Source organism: Myotis myotis, unplaced genomic scaffold, assembly GCF_014108235.1.
Source record: "Myotis myotis isolate mMyoMyo1 unplaced genomic scaffold, mMyoMyo1.p scaffold_m19_p_15, whole genome shotgun sequence".
Taxonomy (NCBI): Eukaryota; Metazoa; Chordata; class Mammalia; order Chiroptera; family Vespertilionidae; genus Myotis; species Myotis myotis.
Window position 1 is genome coordinate 24,184,845 of NW_023416319.1, and position 24,412 is coordinate 24,209,256.

At 39.4% G+C, this 24,412-nt stretch overlaps 1 protein-coding gene across 2 annotated transcripts in view; it reads right to left on the reverse strand.

Annotated features, from left to right (window-relative positions):
* HECTD2 (HECT domain E3 ubiquitin protein ligase 2) overlaps window positions 1–24,412 on the reverse strand; it is a 65,275-nt gene that overhangs the window by 35,066 nt on the left and 5,797 nt on the right. The window contains exons 2-5 of one of the 2 annotated variants that reach the window (XM_036336628.1): window positions 16,251–16,380; window positions 2,421–2,559; window positions 1,611–1,713; window positions 1,130–1,219 (exon numbers count right to left, since the gene is read on the reverse strand). In XM_036336628.1, coding sequence (XP_036192521.1) covers window positions 1,130–1,219; window positions 1,611–1,713; window positions 2,421–2,559; window positions 16,251–16,380 — 462 coding nt within the window. Of the gene's footprint in view, window positions 1–1,129; window positions 1,220–1,610; window positions 1,732–2,420; window positions 2,560–16,250; window positions 16,381–24,412 lie in introns of both variants that reach the window. The other variant, XM_036336627.1, reaches the window with a different exon arrangement.

A 24,412-nucleotide genomic window follows, 5' to 3' on the forward strand; every position in this document is an offset into this window, starting at 1 on the left:
AATTTATGCATAAGCAAAATGTGTTAGCAATAATGCCCAGCAGTTTTCCAAAGTGGTTGTTTATACTTACCCAATCAGGCTATGAAAGTTCTAAGTGCTCCACAATATTGCCTATTCTTGGCAAGGTTCTTAAATTTTTTTTCTACTAATTTTGAATGGAGATATAATCTTATCTTCATTTCTCTAATGACAAATGTTATTAACTACCCTTTCATATATTTAATTGTGAAGTACAGAGATTAGCAATAAGCAAGAATGTCTGCTATAACTTATTTTATTCAAAATTATATAATAAGGCAACTACAACTATGCATGCATACATAGGTACAAGGGTTGGAAAGAGATAAGACACTCATTTTTCACAAACAACATGATTGTCTATATAGAAAATCCAAATAAATCTGATGTACTGTGAGAATTAATGAATAAATTTAGCAAGGTAAATAAAGATAAATATATGAAGGTATTTCTATACTAGTAACAATTAGAAAATGAAATTACATAGGATAAAAAAATCAAGTACCTAGAAATAAATGTAATAAGACATGTCAGACCTTTACTCAGAAAACTGAAGCATTACCAAGAGAAATTAAAGAAGATTTAAGTAATTGGAGGGATATACCATGTTCATGGATTGAAAGGATGTCAATTCCTCACATACTGATCTATAGCAGTAGGGTTCTCAAAATGTGATCCCTGGATCAGGAGCATCAACATATCCTGGGAACTTGTTAGAAACACAGATTCTTGGACTCTATCCCGGACATTCCGAATCTGAAACTGCATTTTAAGAAGCCCTTCCTGTGACTCTGATAGATGATAAAATTTGAGAACCACTCATCTGCAGATTCAATGCCAATACAATCAAATAACTGACCTCCTTTTGCTTAAGTGAAACATAATTTTACGTTAGTAGGACTCCCTAAACAAGGACTGGACGTAAATATATTTTCTGCTTAATTCTCATTTAGTTATAAAAATAAAAACAATCTTAACTTTCTGAGAATTCCAACTACATTTACTATAAAATTACATCACAGTGATTTTTACAATATTTGTGTAGTTGCTTTTGAAATACAGAAGAGACAAAGAATTATACTATTTACATGTGTTCATAAACAATACTTACAGTATTAAGTAAGGCATCATATACAGCATTCACAAATTTAGCATTAATCCCAGAGTCTTCAATGGTATTAAATGAGGTGGTGGCATCTTTCTGCAAACCCAGTTAAAGAATTAGGTGTATATAAAATTTTAAGACTGTTCTTACTCATATTTGAATCATAACTGTTCCTTCATAATTTCTAATATTTTCTAGTATGATGATAAAAAAGAACTTTCAGGGCAAAATTGCTAAAATGAAAAATGAATATAGAAGAATTATTTTAATAACTTAAAACTGAAAGAATGGGGACAAATATTAACATTTAATACAAATAAAATCTAAGATATCACGCAATATTTGTGATATAAGTAATTTCAGAAATTAATACATATATGTTTTTCTAAACAGTTGCTTAAGTCAATTATTGGGTAGAAAAAAGAGGTAAACTTATCATCGATGTTTTTTTAATTTAAAATGAAAAATGTGTTTTATGTATTATTACCTTAAATGCAGCATTTAGTTCTGGGAAAGAATCAAATGTTGTTAGATAAAAATCATGTACTGCTTTCCAATCTCCTGACGACTTAGCTTTTTCTACATCTTCCCTAAAATGAAAACATATACTAACCATAATAGAAGGAAATATTATTCAGATAAAATAGCATTACTTTACACATAAATGTCACCAAACATGCAACTTGATATACTGAAGCTGAATACAGAAACGCTCCAATTAATGTAAATATGATTTATGGATCTACAATTCTTAATTAGATTGATATATTAATCCAGCTTCAGCTTTCCCTTTTACTTGCTTTTGAAAAGCTCATTCTTGACATGCTTATTACAAGTAACACTCTTTCTTCACTTCAAAGCTAAATGTCTTGAGAGACTTTGTTTATATTCTATCTCTACGTTCTCATTATCCCTTTGCTCCTTCATATATCCAGTGGAATTTTTTAGTAGTGACATAGCTTTATAGTTCATGTGTTACATAGCATTTAAAATCTTATTTTTTAAAAAGGAAACATTCTATTATTTTTATTACTACCTTTGTCTCCTGCTTTGCCTGTTTTGACTCATATTCTCTTATTTAGTGCTTCTTTTGCTGCAACATCATCTCCCCTTACTGTTTACTTAGACATTTGTTTTCATCTTCCACTTGAGACTTCTAGTCTTTTGTGACTGCACTCTTGGCTAATACCTTATCATGATCCACAAGATCAATTGCTCACACAAAACTATTAAATTATATAAAGTACTGACATGCGGGTAACTATATGTCTACATATAATAGTGAACTCCAACTTACTGAAAGTCTTTCATAGTTTTGGGCTGGATAGGAAGGGTAGATTCTGCAGGAACTGCAGCCTTTATTTCAGATGATGATGCATCTGTAGAGATACGCTGTTTCTGTCTGACATCAAGGGAAATTGGTGGTAGGTCTCTCACTGTGAAGCATAAAAAAGCTTTCAGAGTAATTAATCATAAAATTTTCCAAATTATAAAATGCCAGGCTAACTCAACATGAACAGAAGACAAATGAACTATTTTGTGTTGCATTCACCTTGGGGTCATGTGACAGAAAGTCCTACCATAGGGAAGGGCACTTACAGGAGGGTCTAACGCCCCTACCCCAACTTCACCCATAACAGATATTAGGCTGTATCTTACATTAAAAGTTATCTACAGATGTAAAACACTTTCTTTCCCCTGCTCTTTCCCCAAAAGTTGTCTTTCAGGGAATATTTCAGTGAGATTCAATGTTTTAAATGTTTATTAGCTCTTTGAATATGTCCAAATCATTTATTTGCATTCTCAGCAATTCTTTGTTGGAGTTTTAGCATTTTCTTAAGAATTTGCATGAAATTTTTATCTTATTCTGTTTGCAAATAGTTCATTGTTTGTTCTTTTTGTTGTACTTTATAACCTTTTAACTATGTAATAAAATGAATATACAAGAATCTCATAAAGCAAACATATGGCTTAATGAATAGTATTTATTATAAAACAAACACCTTTGAAACCACTAACCAGTCAAGGGATAGTGTTACAAGCCCCTCCTTGCTCCAACTACCCATATGTTGAGTAGATTCTGCCTATTTTTATGTTAATTTCTCAGATTCCTTTTTATCTTTTTTTCATTAATTTTTAAACATTTCCACTTTTTTTCTTATAATTCCTTTTACGGCATGATTTGTTATGTTTGTTTACTTTTGTGTTTCTCCTAGTTTTAAAAATATTTTTAATTCTTTTCTTTATTGCCACCTTTCTCAATGTTTATAATTCCATGTTCTTTCAAATGTCGTATTTTCTTAATGAATTTCAGCTCATCTTGAAATAGGGTTTATTTCTTTTTGTGGATATGTGTTTCTGATGGGCTCTCATTGTTCAAGTGGCTGTTATTCTGTTTCTTATTCTTTTTTAGTACAATAACATTTTGTAATAAAAAAATTATAGAATTTTTCCCTGGCTGGTGTGGCTTAAGTTGGTTGGGCATCATCCCTTGTACCAGGAGGTAGCCATTTCGATTCCCAAAGGCGCATTTCTGGGTTGTGGGCTTGATCCCTGGTAGGGGGCATGCAGGAGGCAGCTGATCAATGTTTCTTTCTCCCTCTCCTTTCTTCTCTCTCTAAGAAACCAATGAACTATTCTTTAAAACAAATTCTGGAATTTGATTTTGCTCATTTTCTGTTGCCAATATATATTTTTTTAAACGTGTTTATTGATTTCAGAGAGAGGGAGAGGGGGTAGAAACATCAATGGTGGAGAGAATCATTGACCTGCTGCCTCCTGCATGCCCCCTACTGGGGATCGAGACTGCAACCCAGGTATGAGACCTGACACGGAATCAAACCATGACCTCCTAGTTCATGGGTTGACGCTCAACCACTGAGCTATACCAGCTGGGCTGCCAATATTATTTGAAATTAGTTTCCCAAACTTTTAGGAGGAGGTGTAGCCCCTTTGTTTTGTTTTTATGTGGAACTCAAATATATGGTAGCTTGCTTTCTGGGATTTCCAGGCTCTGTTTCCCTCCTCCACTTTGATTTAGGTATCTTCATTCCTTAATCCCTATTGTTCCAGTGCTGCTCAAATCAATCAAATTTAATCTCAGGATAGGGCCTGGGTCTGGAAGGGGCTCTAGTTAGTCAGTTTTGAGAATTCATAGGGGTGACATGCTCCCTTCAGATTTAGCATGAGCTCTCTGCATTCATTTGCTCTTGGCAGTACCTCCCAATTTCAGCCTTTGTTCTCACTGGCCTCCTGAGCTCTCCAATGGATACCTGTTGCTTATTTTGCAGCTTTCCTTTTCTCAGGTCCATCAAACAGCCCAGATGCTTCCTTCGCTTACACCTGCCCGGAAACTAGCCCAGGAGATCTATCTTATGGTTTTGGTGATTTGCCCTGCTTGTCCTTTTAGACCAGGGGGTCCTCAAACTGCAGCCCGCGGGCCACATGCAAATACAAATATTGTATTTGTTCCCGTTTTGTTTTTTTTACTTCAAAATAAGATATGTGCAGTGTGCATAGGAATTTGTTCATAGTTTTTTTTAAAACTATAGTCCGGCCCTCCAGCGGTCTGAGGGACAGTGAACTGGCCCTGTTTAAAAAGTTTGAGAACCCCTGTTTTAGACCATTTATATGTAACTAGAGGCCTGATGCACGAAATTTGTGCAAGAGTAGGCCTTCCTTCCCCCAGCTGCTGGCACTGGCTTCCCTCTGGCACCAGGACCTGGGCTTCCCTCCAGCTGCCAGCAGGCACCTGGGGCCCAGGCTTCCCTCGCTGCCCCGGCTTCGTTCAGAAGGATGTCCGGTCTAATTAGCATATTATGCTTTTATTATTATAGATTATTGATATGTTAGGGCTTAAGTCTATCATTTTATTTTTTGTTTTTTCTTATTTTCCTGCCTTCTTGTGGGTTACGCAAACACTTTTCAGAATTCCATTTTGATTTATCTGCAGTATTTCTGAAAAGCTGCTCCAGATATCCAGATATTATATACACACTAGAGGCCCGGTGCACAGATTCGTGCACAGGTGGGGTCCCTCGGCCTGGCCTGTGGGGATCGGGCTGAAACCGGCTCTCTGAGATCCCCTGAGGGGTCCCAGGTTGCGAGAGGGTGGTTCGCAGGTGACACATCCCGGACTCGGGCTCCCTCCTCTCTAGTTCCGGGTGCGTCACCCGAGAACCACAGCTGCCAAGTCACCACAGCTCGGCAGCTCCTGCACTGAGCGTCTGCCCCCTGGTGGTCAATGTGCATCATAGCTACTAGTTGGAGCATCTGCCCCTGGTGATCATTGCACGTCATAGCTACCTGTTGGATGGTCGAATGATCAGCCAGTCGCTTAGGCTTTTTTTTTTTTTTAATTTATTGATTTTTTACAGAGAGGAAGGGAGAGGGATAGAGAGTTAGAAACATCGATGAGAGAGGAACATCGATCAGCTGCCTCCCGCACACTCCCCACTGGGGATGTGCCCGCAACCAAGGTACATGCCCTTGACCGGAATCGAACCTGGGACCCTTCAGTCCACAGGCCGACGCTCTATCCACTGAGCCAAACCGGTTAGGGCAAGGCTTTTATATATATATATAGATAACTTATCAGTCTACTGATGTCATCATTTTACTAGTTGAAATCATACCTCCTTTTACATACCTCCTTTACAGTGTTATGTTTGTTTCCACTGTTAACCATAACTGAGAAAACACAAAAGGAAAAGGAAAGTCTGTTGTATTTACCTATTTTTTGCTTATCTTGTTCTTCTTTCTTGATGTTTCAAGGTTCCTACTTTTGTTTCCTTTTTGCTTAGAGAACCTCTTAATGCATTGTTTTAGGATAGGTCTACTGGTAACAGATTCTTAGTTTTCTTTCATTTGAGAATATATTGATTTCCTCTCCAGCCTGAAAAATATTTTCGCCAGGTGTAGGATTCTTCTGGGTTTGTAGTTCTTTCAGCCACTTCCTTCTGGCCTCCATGGTTACTGTGAGAAATCTGCTGTTATCTGAATGGTTTTCCCCTATCTAGGTAAGGTGTCATGTTTCTCTGGCTGCTTTTCAGCATTTTTTTTTTTGTCTTTAGTTTTCAGAGATTTAATTATATGTCCTAATGTGGATTTCTTTGGGTTTATCCTGTGCACAGTTTGCTCAGCTTCTTGAATCTCTAGGTTTATGTCTCTTGGACAAATGTAGGAAGCCTTCAGTCATGTCTTTGAGTACTTTTCAGCCTACGCTCTTTTTTCTCTCCTTCCAAGACTCCAATGACAAAGATGTAACATCTTTTGTTATAGTCCCACAGGTCTCTTGAGCAATTCATTTTTTTCTTTCCAGTCTATTTTCTCTCTGTTGTTTAGACTGGGTAATTTCCATTGCTCTATATTCCAGCTCATTAACTCCTGTCCTTTCATTGTGCTGTTGAGCCCACCCTCTAAACATTTTACATTGGTTATTATGTTTTCTCAAGTATTAATATTTCCAAGCCAATAGAATAGATTAGTATCTTATAGACTCTAAATTCTACAATAAGGAAATGTACATATCTAGAATTTAACTCTCCTCTAATATAATCAGGATATATTTTCAAGTAAGCAAACATAGCCGTATCACTTATCACAGCGCTAACACAGCTCTGCAGTCTTCCTGCCTCTCTTATCCACTCTCGCCAACAAGCACCTGTCCCTGGGGTCTGCCACTGACTTCAACAGACTACGATACATTTCATTAGTGTTAAGGTCTATAGTAAAGTAAACTTCATATTAGAAGGTAGTACAGAGATGTCAGTTTCTTATACTCAACAGTAATGGTTTGTAAACTTACTGTATATCAGAATCACCTGGAGAGCCTGTTAAACCACAGTTTACTAGGTCCTCCCCCAAAGTGTGTGACTGAGGAGATGATACATAGTCTCCTCTCTTCAACACTAACCAGTCTTGTTACTATTACCTTTTGAGGCTCCTCTACAGTTTGTCTTCCTCTTCACCAGATAGCATCCTTTCCTGTCCCTTCCCATACTCACCTTTCCCAACCTGGCTGTAAACACCCACTATTAGATACAAACAGACTCTGATTTCAAAAATAAATTACCTTATTCACTTACAGAGCATATATACACATTTCTATACCCACTCATTTTTATTAAGCCCATGCTGAGATGAAAGAGTGCAATTTAATTAGGAAGAGAACTGGATTTTGGCAAAGCCAAGAGTGGCGAGATTCTTACGTAGGAGAACTAGTAATGCCGAGGCCAAGAGAATTACAGGATGAGGTCTGAACCAGAGGCCCAGATCGGATTTATTTTTAGTTCCAAAGGTAATGTGGACTGAAGAGTAATGTGAAATGTTAGCGTACTATGTTAATGGAAGGAACTTGAGTCAGAAATAAAAGCAGAATCCTTGCTCACATTAGTGAATGAGAGCCAAACTACAGGATGTGACATTCAGCTATTAAGAAAGGAGGTATAAAAGCTTGCAGCTGCTCTCATGTTCCCGAATATCAAGGCATTGTTTCCAGAGACAGGCTTTCAGCTTGTTCTCCCAGATGGTTATTAAAGTCTAATTCAAAAGAGAAAATCAATAACTGTGGTGATGAGATTAATTAAATCTCAAACTGATATTATAAATAGAACAGGCAAATTTGTTCTATCAGATGCAGCTTTTTCTGCAGTGCAGAATACTGTAATACACTGAAAAAGGCCAAAATATATTTATCAGTGAAAACCTGTCATTTAGGTTTCATTCAACCAATACTTGGGAACGCTCTGTGCTAAAAGGATAAGCAGTAATCATTTCCCCTTTCTTTTAATAGTGTTGCCAATTTTAGTTGGTTGCTTAGAAACATTAAGTAAAACACTTGAAGCCAGTGCAAGAAGAGTCAAAGTTATGGTGGAGGCTGGCAGTATATTTTTAAAAATGTAAAGATCATAATACAACTCTGTAGAAGGGTGCGAGATTATCAGGCACATTTTGCCAGCTCAGTGTTTTCAAGGTGCTATAATGGGCTGTCTCTCATTGAAAACTAGTAACATGTAGCTTTCCGTAACTGTAGCCACCAAAACGTTTGAAATTGGCCCCATGATTAGAAGATGGAAGATTGTTCCTGGCCAGCCAGCCAGATGGCAACAGCAGCTTCCGAGGGAAACAGGAGTTTCTGTGTAGGTTGGGTGTTCGGTAGGAGGGACCTGGGCCTCCCGGTTCCTTATTCCCCTGCTGCTGGAGGGCAAAGGCTGATATAAAAGGTTTGCTGCTGGTGACACACTGTTGCAAAGTGCTATACCCTGAGTTTCTTCTAAAATAATTCGTAATTAACAATAACAATGGAAAAAGCACCAGTAGGGACGAGGTCCTACTGATAGACAGTTACTAACTTTCATAACATTCACAAGCCATTGACACTCCTTAGGCCTCAGTTTTGACATTTTGAAAGAGATGGCCTAAATCAGTTGTTCCCAAAGTTCTGGAGACCTTCAAGGGCCACCTCAGGGAAGTGGGGCTGCATTGGATGTGTTCACTCAGAGCAGCTCAGCCCCATTACACTCCCTTTCCCCACAACACAGCTGCTCACATTTAATAAATTCCATAAGGCGTGGAACTGAACACTTTCAAATGCTGTTCTTCATGTATCCTTACACCTTATGAGGTAGCTAGCTCCTCACTATCCTATTTTACAGATGGGAAAACCAGCACAGAGAGGTTACATAACTTTTCCAGGATCATACACAGCTGGTAAGTTACAGCAGAGCCAGGATTCAAACCCACCCTGTTAAGTTACAAAGCCCATGTTATTCCCACTATCAAGTAATGTGAAACCTTCCACCATGCCTAAAAACAAGTAGCAAAACTGAACCCTATGTTTACATGGAAGTAGACGCTAGTGAATTATGAAATGTCAACAAAACTCAACAGGGAGCAAAAAAAAAATCAGTATGTTGAAAAATTAATCCTTTAAATCAGTGATGGCAAACCTATGACACCCGTGTCAGAGGTGACACGCAAACTCATTTTTTTGGTTGATTTTTCTTGGTTAAATGGCATTTAAATATATAAAATAAATATCAAAAATGTCTTTGTTTTACTATGGTTGCAAATATCAAAAAATTTCTATATGTGACACGGCACCAGAGTTAAGTTAGGGTTTTTCAAAATGCTGACACGCCGAGCTCAAAAGGTTCGCCATCATTGCTCTAAATCATAAAACTTAGGTATAGAAGGGTATTTTATAACTTAGTGCCCCATTTCCTCTTTCTATAAATGAAGGTCATGAGAACTAAGTTTGTCACGGGTCACAGTGCCAATTACTAGGAGTAGGTAGCTCAATACAGTGGGGCCTTGACTTACGAGTGTCCCGACTAATGAGTTTTTTGAGATACCAGCTGTCTCTCCGCCGATTTTCTGCATTGAGTTGACAGAATAATTTGAGTTAACAAGCTCCTTAATGAGCTCGGTATCGGAACGAATTAAACTCGTAAGTCAAGGCCCCACTGTACCTTGGTTTGGCTTTTGACTACTTAGTAGTGGCAGGGAGCTGAAACCGGGAGAGACCAGAGTGGATTACTCATCACAGCTGGTGTTTCTATCACTCTATAGGAGGACTTTTCTGAACATTTGGAAAGAAAGAAAATTGAGGTGGGAGAGAGAAAGGAAGGAAGAGGGGGAAAAGACTCTGACTCACAGGATGTTAGCCATCAGAGCCAAATAAAGAGGTACATTCACTGGTTTGGGGAGATGTAATTTTTACTAAGCTAAATGATGTGTGTGTAAAACCACAACAAAAGCATAGGTGAAATGTTCTTGTATGGGTCTAGTTATAAAAATATCCAAGGTCCTCTTCATAGAAGGTTATCTCTACTGGAATAGATGCCTTACTCTGGCATAACTTAGAGAATTTATTATAGCCTTGAGATGGGTTTGACATTCCAACAGGACAAACTGACCAGAAACCCAGAAAAAGTGCCCCCCATATACTTCCTCACTGAGTAAGTCATTTACAGCACCGAGTAAAGACTCCGTGTACCAGGGGATCTGGATCCTGGAGATACACAGGTGAATTCAACACTCAAGTAGATGTAAATGCATTTACTCTCGGACCCAACAATCCGACTTCTAGAAATATCCTATAGATACACCTATATATGAACAAAATAACATGTATAGAGTCATTCATTGTGGCATTGTTTACAATAGCAAAAGAATGAACACAACTAATTTCTTTTAATAGGATATTGTTAAACAAGTTTTAGTATGTCCAGTACAATGCAATATGGTTGTAAAAAAGAATAAGGAAGCTCCTTATGTCCTGATATGGAAAGATATCCAGCATACAAAACTAAAAAAAACAAGGTGCTGGACAATGTGTATGTAATTATTGTTTCATTAAGAAAAGGTGGAAAACGAGAGTGTATATTTACATGTTTTCATTTTTATAAAAAACACAGGAAAGAATACAAAAGACAGCAGGGAAGAGGATGAAAGTGAGACATCTGAAACACCTATTTTTATGATTTTGATTTTTGAAACACATAAATGTGTTACCTATTCAAAATATTAACTTTAATATAAAAAAATAAAAGGATGACCCTTTCCCTCTCCAAAAGAAAAGCTTAGGGCACTTACAAACCAGTAAAGAGATAGACACGTAAATAACTAAATGCAGCAAGCTATTCTGAGTTCTTGATAGAAACACCTCTCCCAGGGCCTGAGTTAAGCAAAGCCACATGCAAGGTACTCACTCTGACCTAGAGAAGGATCTACGAGATTTAGTCCAAAATCCATTCATTCTCCAGGGAAACCTGGAGATGGGGTCATGTGAGGTCTTGGACAGGAATCTGAAAGCAACTACTGTATTGTAAGTCCCTTGCTCTCACCAGACGGCAAGTCCTGTGCAGGGTTTCTTCTAACAGCTTGTTTCCCCATCTGCCTCTCAAGTTGGCTCTTGGAGAAGCTGTGAAACGCTGTGGTACTTCACCTGCGAATAGGTCGCAGGCCCTCATACCCAGATCCGATCACTATTTGAGCCAAAGGCCACTCTGTCCTCCCTTGGCTTTCAGCGTGGCAAACGTCACGAGATGCCTTTCTCCAGAGTGTGTGAACTGTACTTTATGTCGCGCAGGGCTCTTCTAGAGTAAACTCGAGAGATAGACTGAGTGGGGAGAGGAGCAGGGCCCCTGACATGAATGTCAGAGTTCGTGTCTATTCTTTACTGAATGACCCAGGAGTGCAAAGATATTTTTAAAGGTTTAGGGAGAAATGGATTCATTTCTTTTAAAGATGTTCTGTGCTGTTTAAAGAAGTTTTAAATAAGTCTGAAAGGGGCATAATCACTTTAGAAAGGAGGATACAAAAGAGTAAGAGAGAAGTTAGTGCTACCCCTTCCCCCATTACTTCTCATGTACACTGTTTCTCTAAAGATGTATCATCCCGGCAGCTGTTATAGTAGGTAAAACTCCCACACTTGCTGATCTTGAAAAGGACAGCCAACTCCACAGGCATACCACGTCATGTAGTCTACAGGAGGAAAGGCATCCCTCAGCTGCTAGGCAAGCCCACGCTGGGCTTTTGCAGCTTCTCTCATCCCACTTGAAGATCAGACGGGGCGACAAGCTGTTGGAAAATACCAGGCACAGGTCTTGCTATCAGAGAAGAGGGAAGAAAGCTGTACTAACTGCCAGGAATGATGCATGGTTGAGAGAACGTTATTGGCAAGTAAGAGAGGCTTCCCAAAAGATCAAGGAATTACAAACATGTTTACTTTTGGAAGATTTAGTCTAATTCCCCTTCCGTAAAAGAATTCTTTCTGCAGTAGTCCTGACATACTAACTCCATGCCACACCGGAATTCAGGTGGCATCGGACAGAACAGCTAGGAGAAATCAGCACTAGGAGCTCCAAGAAGGCAAAGGAAGTCTGCTAAGAGGTCTATTCCTCTAGTCTGGCATGTACAAATACTCCAGTTTCAGTTAGGACTGCGTCGAGACTCCGCAAGACTGGTGCAGATGAGAGGGGAGAAGGAAGCCCACATGTGGTGGGAGCTCAAGTAAGTGGACATATTCAGAGTCAATACTTCCACCCAAGGAGGCGGCAGGCAGCGTGTGGGCATACAAGTTAGCAAGTTGGGTTCAGAGACCAAGATAATAGTACAGACAGAACAGATGATAGGAATCAGTGTGGAATCAGGGGCCAAGAAATCTGAATCAACAGTCCACACAAAGGAGGCTATGGGATAATGTAAATACTACCCTGAAAGAGTGTAGCATAGATTCAGTACCAACTTGAAGTGTTAACAAAAAACCTGTGCAGAAGTAACCGATACCACATGCAGTTTATGGACACAGTCAATTTACTGGAAACTATGTCCTTAAACATTTCTAGGTTTGTTTTGTTCTGTTCGGGTGTGAGGGACATTTAAACTTTTGCAGATTTGTTTTGTCTTGCTACAGAGCAAGGGGTACTTAAAATTATGCAAGTGATGTACATTTTCTGTGAGAAAACTATATAGAGTTGTACATAGAAATAGAACATACTAAAAATATGCACCCAATCCCACTTTTTCTGAGGAAGCCACTAATGGAATGGTTTCTGTTACCTCTTTATACAGTATGCTCAAAAAAGTAAAAAAGATTTGCCTAGGCTTGAAAAAATTGGAGTCATATTTCACCTGTTAGTATATAACTTGCATTTTTCATTTTACAATGAACTGAAGGCATTTTTCCTTGATACTTTATATACATACCACATTTTTCTTGATAGAAGCATAGTGTTTACAATATGGATTACCATAATTTAGTTAGCCCATTCATTTAGATTGCTTTAAATATAACTATTATAAATAATGTACATTCTTTCCATGTTACACTATGTTACACTATTTCCTTAAAATAAATTCCTAGAAATGAAATTACTGGGTCAGTGAGTATATGAACATTTAAAAAGTTGAGTATAGGTCAATATTTGCCCTCCAGAAAGTTGTTTTTTATCAATTTTCAAGCGCTACACTCATAAAAGTGCCAATTTTCATGCTCTTCAGACAGTAATACAGATATAAATCCTTTCATTCTCTGCAAATGAGTTGGGAACTGTGAATCCTTGTTTTAATTTGTACTTCTTTAAATATTGGTGAGACTAAGCATTGTTGCACATGTGTATGAATTGTCCATATTTCCTGCTTTGATTAGTCTGTCCCTACCCTTTGCCTCTTTTCTAATGGAATGCTCATTTTACAGATATATTCATGATCTTTATGAGTCAAGGATATGTTTTTTACTGACTGAGATGCTTGAACTTAATGACTTTAAAACATATATGTATTTTTACTGATTTCAGAAAGGAAGAGGGGAAAAGTGATAGAAATATCAGTGATGAGAGAGAATCCTTGATCAGCTGCCTCCTGCACGCCCCTTATTGGGGATCCAGCTCGAATCCCAGGCATGTGCCCTGACTGGGAATTGAACTGTGACCTCGTGAGTCATAGGTAGATGCTTAACCACTGATCCACAATGGCTGCGCTAACTTTATGACTTTTTAAATTCCTATAGAAGTTTTAAATTTTCTTATGTTTTCAAACTTACCAACTTTTTATGGCTGTTGGCATTGTTTTATGGCCACTGGCATTGTTGTCATTCCAAGAATTTTATTATAAAAACAATTTCCTGTGTTCTAGTATATATACTGTAGATATATATATATACACACACACACACATATATATATATATATATATACTAGAGGCCCGGTGCACAAAAATTTGTGCACTCGGGGGGGGGGGGGGGGAGAGGAGGTCCCTCAGCCCGGCCTGTGCCCTCTCACAGTCTGGGACCCCTCAGGAGATAACGCCCTGCTGGCTTAGGCCTGCTCCCGGGTGGCAGAGGGCAGGCCCAATCCCTAGGTGCAACCCCTGGTCGGGCTCAGAGCAGGGCCGATTGGGGAGTTGGGGTGCCGCCCCCTGTCATGCACAGAGCAGGGCGGATCGGGAGGTTGCGATGCCACCCTCAGTCACGCTCAGGGTAGGGCCGATTGGGGGGTTGGGGCACCGTCCCCTGTCACACTCAAGGCAGGGTCAATAGGGAGGTTGTGGTGCCACCCCCTATCATGCACAGAGCAGGGCCAATCAGGGGGTTGGGGCACTGCCCCCTGTCACACACAGAGTAGGGCCCATCAGGGGGGTTGGGGCTCCGTACCCTGTCACACACAGAGTAGGGCCCATCAGGGGGTTGAGGAGCTCCACCCTGTCACTCACAGAGTAGGGTCGATAGGGGAGTTGGGGCACCGCCCCCTGTCACACACAGAGCAGGGCTGATCAGGGGGTTGGCGCGCCACCACTGTCACACTCAGGGCAGGGCCAATGGGGAGGTTATGGTTCTACCCCGTCACACACAGAGCAGGGCCCATGGGGGGAGGGGGGGAGGTTGGGGCGCCACACCCTGTCACACACAGAGCCGCAGGGCGATCAGGGGGTTGGGGAGCTCCCCCCTATCAGGCACAGAGCAGGGCTGATCAGGGGGTTTGGTCGCTGCCCCGTCATGCTGCTCCAGTGGCCAGGAGGCCTCTCAGCTCCGCTGATCCTGGTGCTGGGTGGCATATTACCCTTTTACTATATAGGATAGAGGCCTGGTGCACGGGTGGGGGCCGGCTGGTTTGCCCTGAAGGGTGTCCTGGATCAGGGTGGGGGTCCCCACTGGAGTGCCTGGCCAGCCTGGATGAGAGGATGATGGCTGTTTGCAGCTGGTCACACCCCCTTCAGGGTGGGGGTCCCCACTGGGGTGCCTGGCCAGTCTGGGTGAGGGGCTGAGGGCCGTTTTCAGGCTGGCGGGTGACTGAAGCTCCTAACCTGTCCTTTTTTTCTGGGCCAGCTTTAGCTCTGAGGCTTGGCTCCAGCTCTGATGCCTCTGCTGCTGAAAGCAGGTATCTGGTTTGTTTGGGTTCTATAATTGTAACACTGTTGTGGTCCTGCTCACTCCAGCTCTAAGATTCCGGCTGGCTGAAAGCAGGGATCTGCGTTTGTTCTATCATTGTAACAATGTTGCGGTCCTACTGGCTGAAGCCGGGCTGGCTGAAAGCAGGTTTCTGCGGTTTTGTTTAGCTTCTATATTTGTAACAATGTTTCTTAAACTGCAAGCTCAGAGGCCGGCAAGGCAGGCGGGGAACCTGGCTTCCTCCGTCACTGAAGCAAGCAAGCCTCCTGTTCGCTTCAAGCTGCCTGGCTGCCTGCCGCCATCTTGGTTGGCAGTTAATTTGCATATCTTGCTGATTAGCCAATGGGAAGGGTAGCGGAGGTACGGCTAATTACCATGTTTCTCTATTATTAGATAGGATGTGTGTGTGTGTGTGTGTGTGTGTGTGTGTGTGTGTATTTTTTTAATCTAAAGTTACTGTTTTCAACAGCTTAGCCCATTGGCCTAATTCCATTTTTAAAATAATTTAATACCATTTGTATTCAACATTTTTTACTGATCTATTTCCATCTGGTTGGCTCTCTTGGTGATTGTGTTATCAGTAGCAAAGCTCTATAATATATGGTTCGACGATGGTTGAGCTCACCCCTCATTTTTTCTTGCATCCTCCCAGATATTTATTCTGATAGATCAAATTGATCATCATTTTCCTAAGTCCCCCACCCCCCTAAAAAAAAACTGTTGAAAATTTACTAAACATAGAGAGCACATTGGGTGTACCTGACATTGCTATAATATTTATGTTAAATTTTTCCTTTCACACCACCTTTTAGTCTTTTGGTAAAGTTTTATAGTTTTTCTCATTTAGGTTCTGCTCACTTTCTTTTAGGCTTATTTCTAAGTATTCAATATGATTTCTGTCAAGTCTTCTAATTGATTACTGCTCAAATAAAGGAAATCTATTGTTTCTATATATTTGCATTGTGTCTGGCTCCCTAACCAAACTTCCTTGTTATTCATAAGCTTTGTATTTCACTCTCTTACTCTATATAACAACCACTCAAAAATAATGATTTTGCTCCTTTCTGTAAATATTTACACACTTTATATATTTTTCTCATTGTATTAACTAACTAGACCTATCAGAACAATGCTGGGTAATGAAAAACTATTCTTTCAATAGTTTAAACACATACTGTCAGCCAGGATATTCAGATTATGTATACTATGAATAATTATAAAATTTGTTTATTTTACCGTTCTTGATGTTAGGGAAAGCAGGGTGTGTGGGTGAACTTCTGTTTTCAGTGGCTTCTTGCTTCTGGCTGACAGTTGAAACAGAACTGCTGAAAGTCGAAATTTGGCCTTTGGATCCTCTGTCCAAACCCTAAAAACCAAAAAGGTAACATTGCAGCAAAATTCCTACTAGCTATATTTATTACAGAAATCATAAACATTTATAATAGAGATTTTAATCTGATGATATTGGATAGATAGACAAAACATGTATATAACATTGACTTACCTTTTCTGGGACTAAATTGTTTTAGGTATAAAATGAAAATAGTCATATCATCTAACTGCTTATAAATTAATAACGTTTGGAAATGGGGATAATAATAGTACGTTCCTTACTGGGTTATTGTGAAGTTAAACTGAGATAATGCACACAAAATAATTAGCACAGCTCCTTATACAAAGTACACACTCCATTCATGTTAACTGCTATTTTAACTGTGTATTTAGGTAACACAGTTTTTCTGACCTCCACAAATATTTTCAATAGTTAACATGCATATGATACTTCACAGGTAAATTCATTGAAGGTTTTCTTGTCCTTTGATGCAATTTTAAAAGTTCAGGTAAAAAGATAAACTTGGTAAATAACATTATTTACATAATCTTGGTAAATTGAAGCAATATGCTCAAGTTCACAGAACTAGTATGTTGATTAAGAAAATAAAACCAAAATAAACTATACATTTGAAAAAGGAAATCTTTCCTTGATATAAATATTAGAATATTTAAGTAAGGATTTTTAACTACTGGGCCAAGTTGCTCATTTGTATGTTTTGTTCTATCGGAACATCTTAAATAATAGTGGAAACAAATGCCAAATTTGATACACTGTAGACTTCATTTATACATGCTCATTAACAAAAATAACACATTTGGAAAAATGAAGTCAATGAATGGCCCCTCAGTAATCCCTTTGTTAACTTAGCTATAAATATCTACAATAACTTAATATATTAAGGATGTTTTTTCATTGATAACTGTCACAGATGTTACCTAAGACTGAGCAGTAATAGGATTTAGAAATCAGTGTAGTTAGAATATAGAATATGAAACAGAGAATGGCCCAGTGATATAAGACTGGAAAGGTAGGCAGAGACTTTATCCTGAAACCTTCAGGCTGTGGAATACAGCTTTACCTTGGAAGGGGACAGAGAAAAATCAGTGAGAACTTAGAAGCAGGGCATGCCATGATCATATCCATACCTTAGAAAAATCACTCTGGCAGCAGTGTAGGGAATAGACTGAAGAGGAGTTAATACAAGAAGCTAGACCAGACCTATTGGAAGAAATGAAGGCTGAACTGAGACCATAGTAACAGGGAATGAAGAACAACAGCAGCCTGGACCAAAGCTGGCAAAATGGTAACAGCTAGTTCAGGTCTGAATTTAAAGTGTAACGAAAATCAGAGAACCATCCATAAATTTTTTTTAAAAAAGGAATAAACAAAGTAAGATGCTTTATTTCAGATTTCAGAAGACTAGACATATTTTGACATCTCACCATAAAGAAGGCATATAATTTAAGAATATGTAAAAACTTGGGAGAAAATTCTAGACTAGTTTATATAAATACTAGAGGCCTGGTGCACGAGATTCGTGCATTGGCGGGGGAGGGGGCTCCCTCAGCCCAACCTGCGCTCTCTCGCAGTCCAGGACCCGTCGGGACATTCCTCTCGCAGTTTGGGGCTCTTGCAGTCTGGGACTCCTCAAACCTTACCACCCGCCTGCAGCAGAGGCGGGAGAAGCTCCCGCCACTGCCGCTGTGCTCGCCAGCCATGAGCCCGGCTTCTTGTTGAGCAGCACTCCCCCTGTGGGAGTGCAGTGACCACCAGGGGCAACTCCTGCATTGAGCGTCTGCCCCCTGGTGGTCAGTGTGCATCACAGTGACTGGTCGTTCTGCCATTCAGTCAATTTGCATGTTAGGCTTTTATTATATAGGATGATTTATAAATGACTAGAAAAGGAACTAATGCTCATTAGGCAAAAGCATGCTTCTCACACCAAAATAATGATATATTTCTAATTGATAGGGTCATCATTATTCTGCTGTTATGTAGCAACTGTTATGCAAAACTAATACAAGGTCAGAACCGTGGGAAATATTGAGATGTATAATCTGAGCTGACAAAGATTAAGAATGAATGGCCAAAGAGATAAGATATCTAAGAAGGTATGGTATTAAAAACTAGGAAAGGATAAAGTTTCAAGTAAAAAGTGGTCAGTAGTATCACATGATGAAAAGTGGTTAGGTCTCAAGAATGAGCAACTATGAAATCATGGGGACAGTGGAGACAACAGATTCAGGGGGATGGGTGGCAGAAACTACTATGAAATGGATGGACAAAAAATGAGTGGGAACTTAGAAGATGAAAGCAATGAGCAGGGTTGCTCTGTACAGAAGCTTTATGGAAGGGGAGATAGGCCAGTGGCTGGAAGGTACAAAGGTTTGAGGGAAGAGACACAGCTGCCAAATCCAATGTTTGCTTCTACGGTCCTCATAGCATCACTGCTGTTCTTTTAGCAAGAATGGCCATGGATTGAAGCAGATAGGCACTCAACTGAAAGGCATCATCTGTAGGCTACACAGTAGGTAGCCTGGGATAAAGGACATTGATACTTCCTGGGATGTCAATTAGAAGAGTTTTTTCCAAATTTTAGATGGAGGAACATGGAAATAAGTGATCAACCAAGAGTGAGAACAGCAGAGGCACAGAGAACAGACAGTTTTTGTTCTGTTTGCTTTATGGTCCCAATCCACATCATCATTTCATTAAATCTCATTTTTCCCAAAAGGAGGCATAAATGGCCTGATTTCCTGTTCCTTGTAATAAAAAAAAAACTTAAACAACATGAAACAAAATCCTTGGCCCAATTAGTCTCTTGTTTGTAAGGTGACCGTGCTCTTGATACTTTATCCTTGAGATGACATGAAATTAATTATGCACAGTTTCTTAGGTGGACAGTGCACTACTATAGATGAACAAGAGCAAACCCTCACAATGGCAGTTGCTCCATACTAGCTTGCACAAGAGAAATCTTAGACATAGCCCAAGACTTTTCGTGAGGAAAAGCCGGGCAGTATGTTGTGCGACGGTAAACCGATTAGCTAAAAATTAGAGTCAAATCAAGAAGTTATTTGGTATTAATGTTACATCAAACCTCAGACTAAATTAAACATTAGAGAACATTACAAGTCTTCTAAGAATTGCATCTCCCACAGTTATTACATCTGGTTTCCTGGGAGTTTGGAAGTGTTATCTGAGTCCCTCAGAAGGAGAGCACTGCAGATGAAGGCCTGGAATGTGGGCAGTCTACAAATACGGGCTGGATGTGCTGAAGAACAGAGAGTAGCAGGATACCCAACCAGCTTTTATAGGTTGAAGATAAGTACAAACAAGGAACACAGTGGGGGAAACACTCTAAGAATTCATTGAGGAAAAAAACGCAAAATATTTAAACCTGGCATAACAAATGACTCTCTAAGCAAGGGCTGACCAACAGTTTAATAAACAGCAGAAAAATTTCATGTTCATATATCACAAGTACCTAACATAGACCTGACTGGTCCTTCTGACTATACTAGTATAATCACACAGCTTATAGGTAAGATTATAATATAATTTCAAAAAATTTAAATAAACAAATACTTATAGAGTACCAGTTATGCCCCTGCTAACACATAATTAAATATTGTCAACCTTATTTAACATTTTATTTTGATACACTAGTTCCTACTTTCAACCTTTACTGAGGAACAGATTATGTCTGAGTTAAATTTTATATTTTTCTATCAGATCCCAATAAGGTTATTCATGGTTTTCCACAATAGCTTTTGTATTGAACACCGAGCTCTATTATATTCAATATTTTAGTATAATTTACTTTGTTCATCTTCTATCCCCAAAAGCTGCCTTAGAAGATAAAACATTTCTGTCCAAGCCACACTGGCCAGGGCTCTGTTCACATTCTCTAACAATTTGATACAGGAATAATTGCTGATTCTGTTCCCTAATGAAACTTTTAAAAGTCATAATATCTCATTATATTAGAGTCTCCGAATTAAAATATTTTAAATTGAATTTCTATGTCTATAAAATTCATTAATTATAACATTTTAAACTACTAGCTTTACAAACAAGCTGGAAATGCTTGCATTTTAAATTATATCAAGTGAAAATTAGTGTTGCAGTTTAGCTATCTATTTAGACAGGTCAGGCTGGAGGTTTTATTTACTGAAGAGACAGCATGTAACAAATGCATAGGGAGATGGACTGCACTGGCTCAGCTCTCTGCATGCCAAATGTCAAAAAGGATTGAGTCACCAGGACATGTTCAATTTCAGAAGAATTTTTAACACCTGGTTGAATAGAAGACAGCTGGATTCTTACATCTGCTTCTGCATTCAGTTTTGCAATATCACAAGTCATGTAGCCTCTAGAAAACTACCCTGTCAACTCTTGAGAGAATGAGCAGGAATAAGACAAATAACCTCTCTGTATCTTTGTAAAAGTAGTTTGACCTCAAGGACTTATAAAAGGACTAGAGGCCCAGCGCACAAAATTCATGCACTCCAGGGGTGGGGGGGTTCCTCAGCCCAGCCTGTACCTTCTCTCAGTCCAGGAGCCCAGAGGATGTCCAACTGATGGTGTAGGCGCACTCCCCAGGGGAAGCGGGCTGAAGCCAGCAGTCGGACATTCTTAGTGCTGCTGTGGAGGCGGGAGAGGCTCCCACCACCGCCGCTGCGCTTGCCAGCCTTGAGCCCAGCTTCTGGCTGAGCAGCACTCCTCCTGTGGGATCAGGCTGAAACCAGCTCTCTGACATCCCCTGAGGGGTCCCGGATTGTGAGAGGGCACAGGCCAGACCGAGGGACCCCACTGGTGCCTGATTGGGGCCGGGGGAGAGACATGGGATATTGGCCAGCCGGGGAGGGACTACGGGAGGGCTCCAGGGCATGTCTGGCCCATCTAGCTCAGTCCTCCTCAGCTGGACCCCAGCAGCAAGCTAAACTACTGGTTGGAGCGTCTGCCCCCTGGTGGTCAGTGCACATCATAGCAACTGGTCGACCAATCGACTGTCTGCCCCCTGGTGGTCAGTGTGCATCATAGCGAGTGGTTGAGCAGCCTTAGCATATCATTAGCACATTACACTTTGATTGGTTGAACGGCCAACCAGTTGACCACACACTTAGCATATTAGGCTTTTATTATATAGGATGTGGAGGGTCACACTTTCAGGACTGCCACAATAGGGAAAAAGGGTAATTAGGACTAAGAATGAATCTAAGAAATCTTGGGAAGAAGATGTAATTTATATCTGCACTGTGTAATGTAGCCATTTGCCATTAGTGTTGACTGTTGAGCACTTGAAATGTGCTAGTGCAAAGTGAGATAACTAGTAAGTGTAAAATACACAGTGTTCAAGGACTTAGTATAAAAAGAGGTAAAATACCTTACTATGCATCTATAATGATTAAGTGTTGAAATGGTAAATTTCTGGATATGTTGGATTAAAAATACATTATTAAAATCATTTTACCTCTTCATTGTTATTCCTTTGAATGTGGCTATTAGAAAATTTTTTTCATTAAATTTTTTTGTTTTGTTTTTCTTAAATTGATTTTTAGGATGGGAGAGAGAGAAACATTGATGTGAAAAACATTGATTGGTTGACTCCTAGGTACATGCCCTAACCAGGAATCAAACCCATGACCCCTTTGGTGCATGGGGCCATGCTCCAAACACTGAGCCACATCGGCCAGAGCTGGCTATTAGAAAATTCTAAAATACACTTGTGATTTACATTATTCTAATTGGACAGAGCTGAACTAGATAGATTTTCCTAAATTAGATCCAACCCAACATATACCTTTAGGAAAAAATGACAGAATTAATATTCTGATTCACAATTTCCTGCATTATTTTGGAAGAAGGGATTTGCTGGAAAGGTAACAAATTTAAATATGGTATAAAATACTCTAAAGACAAAGAATAAAGGATGTCTGAATGAAAAAGAACTGAGTTTCCTGCTTTGGTAATTTCTGATGTGTACGTAGAGACAATGGCAATCTGAACACTTTGGCCACACCTCAGTGAAATTTAGTTTTCAAATCCAAAGATGAATATTTTAGCAATAAGTTACTTGCTTCCATCCCAATGAGTTCAGGGACTATCTGTGATGCACAGAAAAACTACTTTACAAAAGAGTAGGCCCTGGCCCAGGAGCTCAGTTGGGTAGAGCATCATCTCGATATACCAAGGTTGAAGATTCAATTCCTGGTCAGGCACATACAAGAATCAAAAAATGAATTCATAAATAAGTGGAACAACAAATTCCTCTCTCCTCTCTCTCTCTCTCTCTCTCTCTCTCTCTCTCTCTCTCTCTCTCTCTCTCTCTCTCTCTCTTCCCCCCTCTCTCTCAAAACATTTTTTTTTTTAAAAAAGAGTGAGTGGCTTCCTGAGATACTGAGCAAAGGTTATTGTGTTAAAAGATTGGTGAAAAATATTTTTATGTTTTAGGTTAAAATAAAAAGCACATAAGAAACTGTTTTACCAGCTTTTTAAATAAACTAACCTAAACTACCAGTTGGGGCCACATCAGATGAGAAGCCTCCACTGTATTTAGAGTCTATAAAGGAGACTATTTTTAGGCCCTGTTACTGGGTCAAGTTGTTTTGTTTTTCTTTCTTGTATGTGTTTTCACAGTTGGGATGCTGAGGCTTATTCTACATCCTTCTAGTGAGATGTGAAAAGTTAGCTACTTTCAAGGTGAGAACTTCCCTCCCAATTTAAATAACACCAGCCCAAGAGGAGTTGCTTTCTTTAGGTGAAAGAAACCACATCTTTCACAGGAGACTAGGCTGAGATAAGGATGTGGATTCTGAAACAAAATTCTAACACCAAAAACATCACAATACAATCAATCTTATAGATAACTGAAAATTAACCTGACTTAATATAAAAGAAATGTTGATCCTGAAACTCAGAAATTTCAAGACTTATCAGGAAGGCAAGGTGGCATAGGAGGTTTTATTCACTTAATTTATAACATAGGAAAAGAAGAAACTGCATCAATAGATTACCATATGCGGTAAAATACTTTTAAAACATGCAATTTGATGCAGTCACCATTCCTCACCAATTTCTTGTTCTTTAATAGAAAAATGTGGATCAAAACCAAGTTAATTTGAAATACAGCTTTCTTTAGTGACTAGGCTCAAACTTCAGATGGACTGCAATTCAATTGAATTAGTAAAATGTGATTTTTATTTTTAAGAGGCACTCACCCCCCCCCCCCCAATGTTTATTGACTGCTTACAAAATGTCACCAAGTTACAAATATTAACTTAGGAACAACTAGTTATTCATATGAAGCTTAGGAATCTAACATTTCTGCAATGCAAGAAAGGACCTGTCACCCAAAGACTAAACTATAATACTAGAAAAAAAATGGGAGAAAAAGCAGAGAAATATATATGATTATCAGGTAAACTGGGAAGGGAGGTTTTCCACAGGATAGGGTAGCAAGGAATGATATATTTTTATCTATACTAATAAAAGAGAAATGTGCAAATTGACCATACCTTTGTGACGCCCACCAGCCAATCAGGAGTGTGTATGCAAATTAACCCAACAAAGATGGTGGGTTAATTTGCATACATAGGCGCTGAGGAGACGATGCATATGTTCCATACCACCCCAGCCACTCTGTGCCTCTGGGCAGTGTAGGAAGGCAGAAAGGCGGCTCCGGCCAGAGCGAAGGTGGTGCCAGCAGCCAGGGGAAGGAAGGCCCATTCTTGCACGAATCTTCGTGCATTGGGCCTCTAGTAATATATAACATATTTTTATATGATATATTTTGTAATATATTACATACATATCATATATAATATATTCTTATAATATCTGTGGCTTACTAAATTGCTTAAAACACCTTCGCCCCTATAACTTTCAGTCTTTGTCATCTCACCTGTTGTTTAGAACATAATGGACAAAAGGCACAAGATTTTCCGTATATGAGATGTTTCAGACACCTAGATGGGCATGGTTTATGTAAGTTCACACATACATATGTTTATTTGTAGTGATGTTGGCTGGATTGCCTTTTTATATAAACATTTTTCTC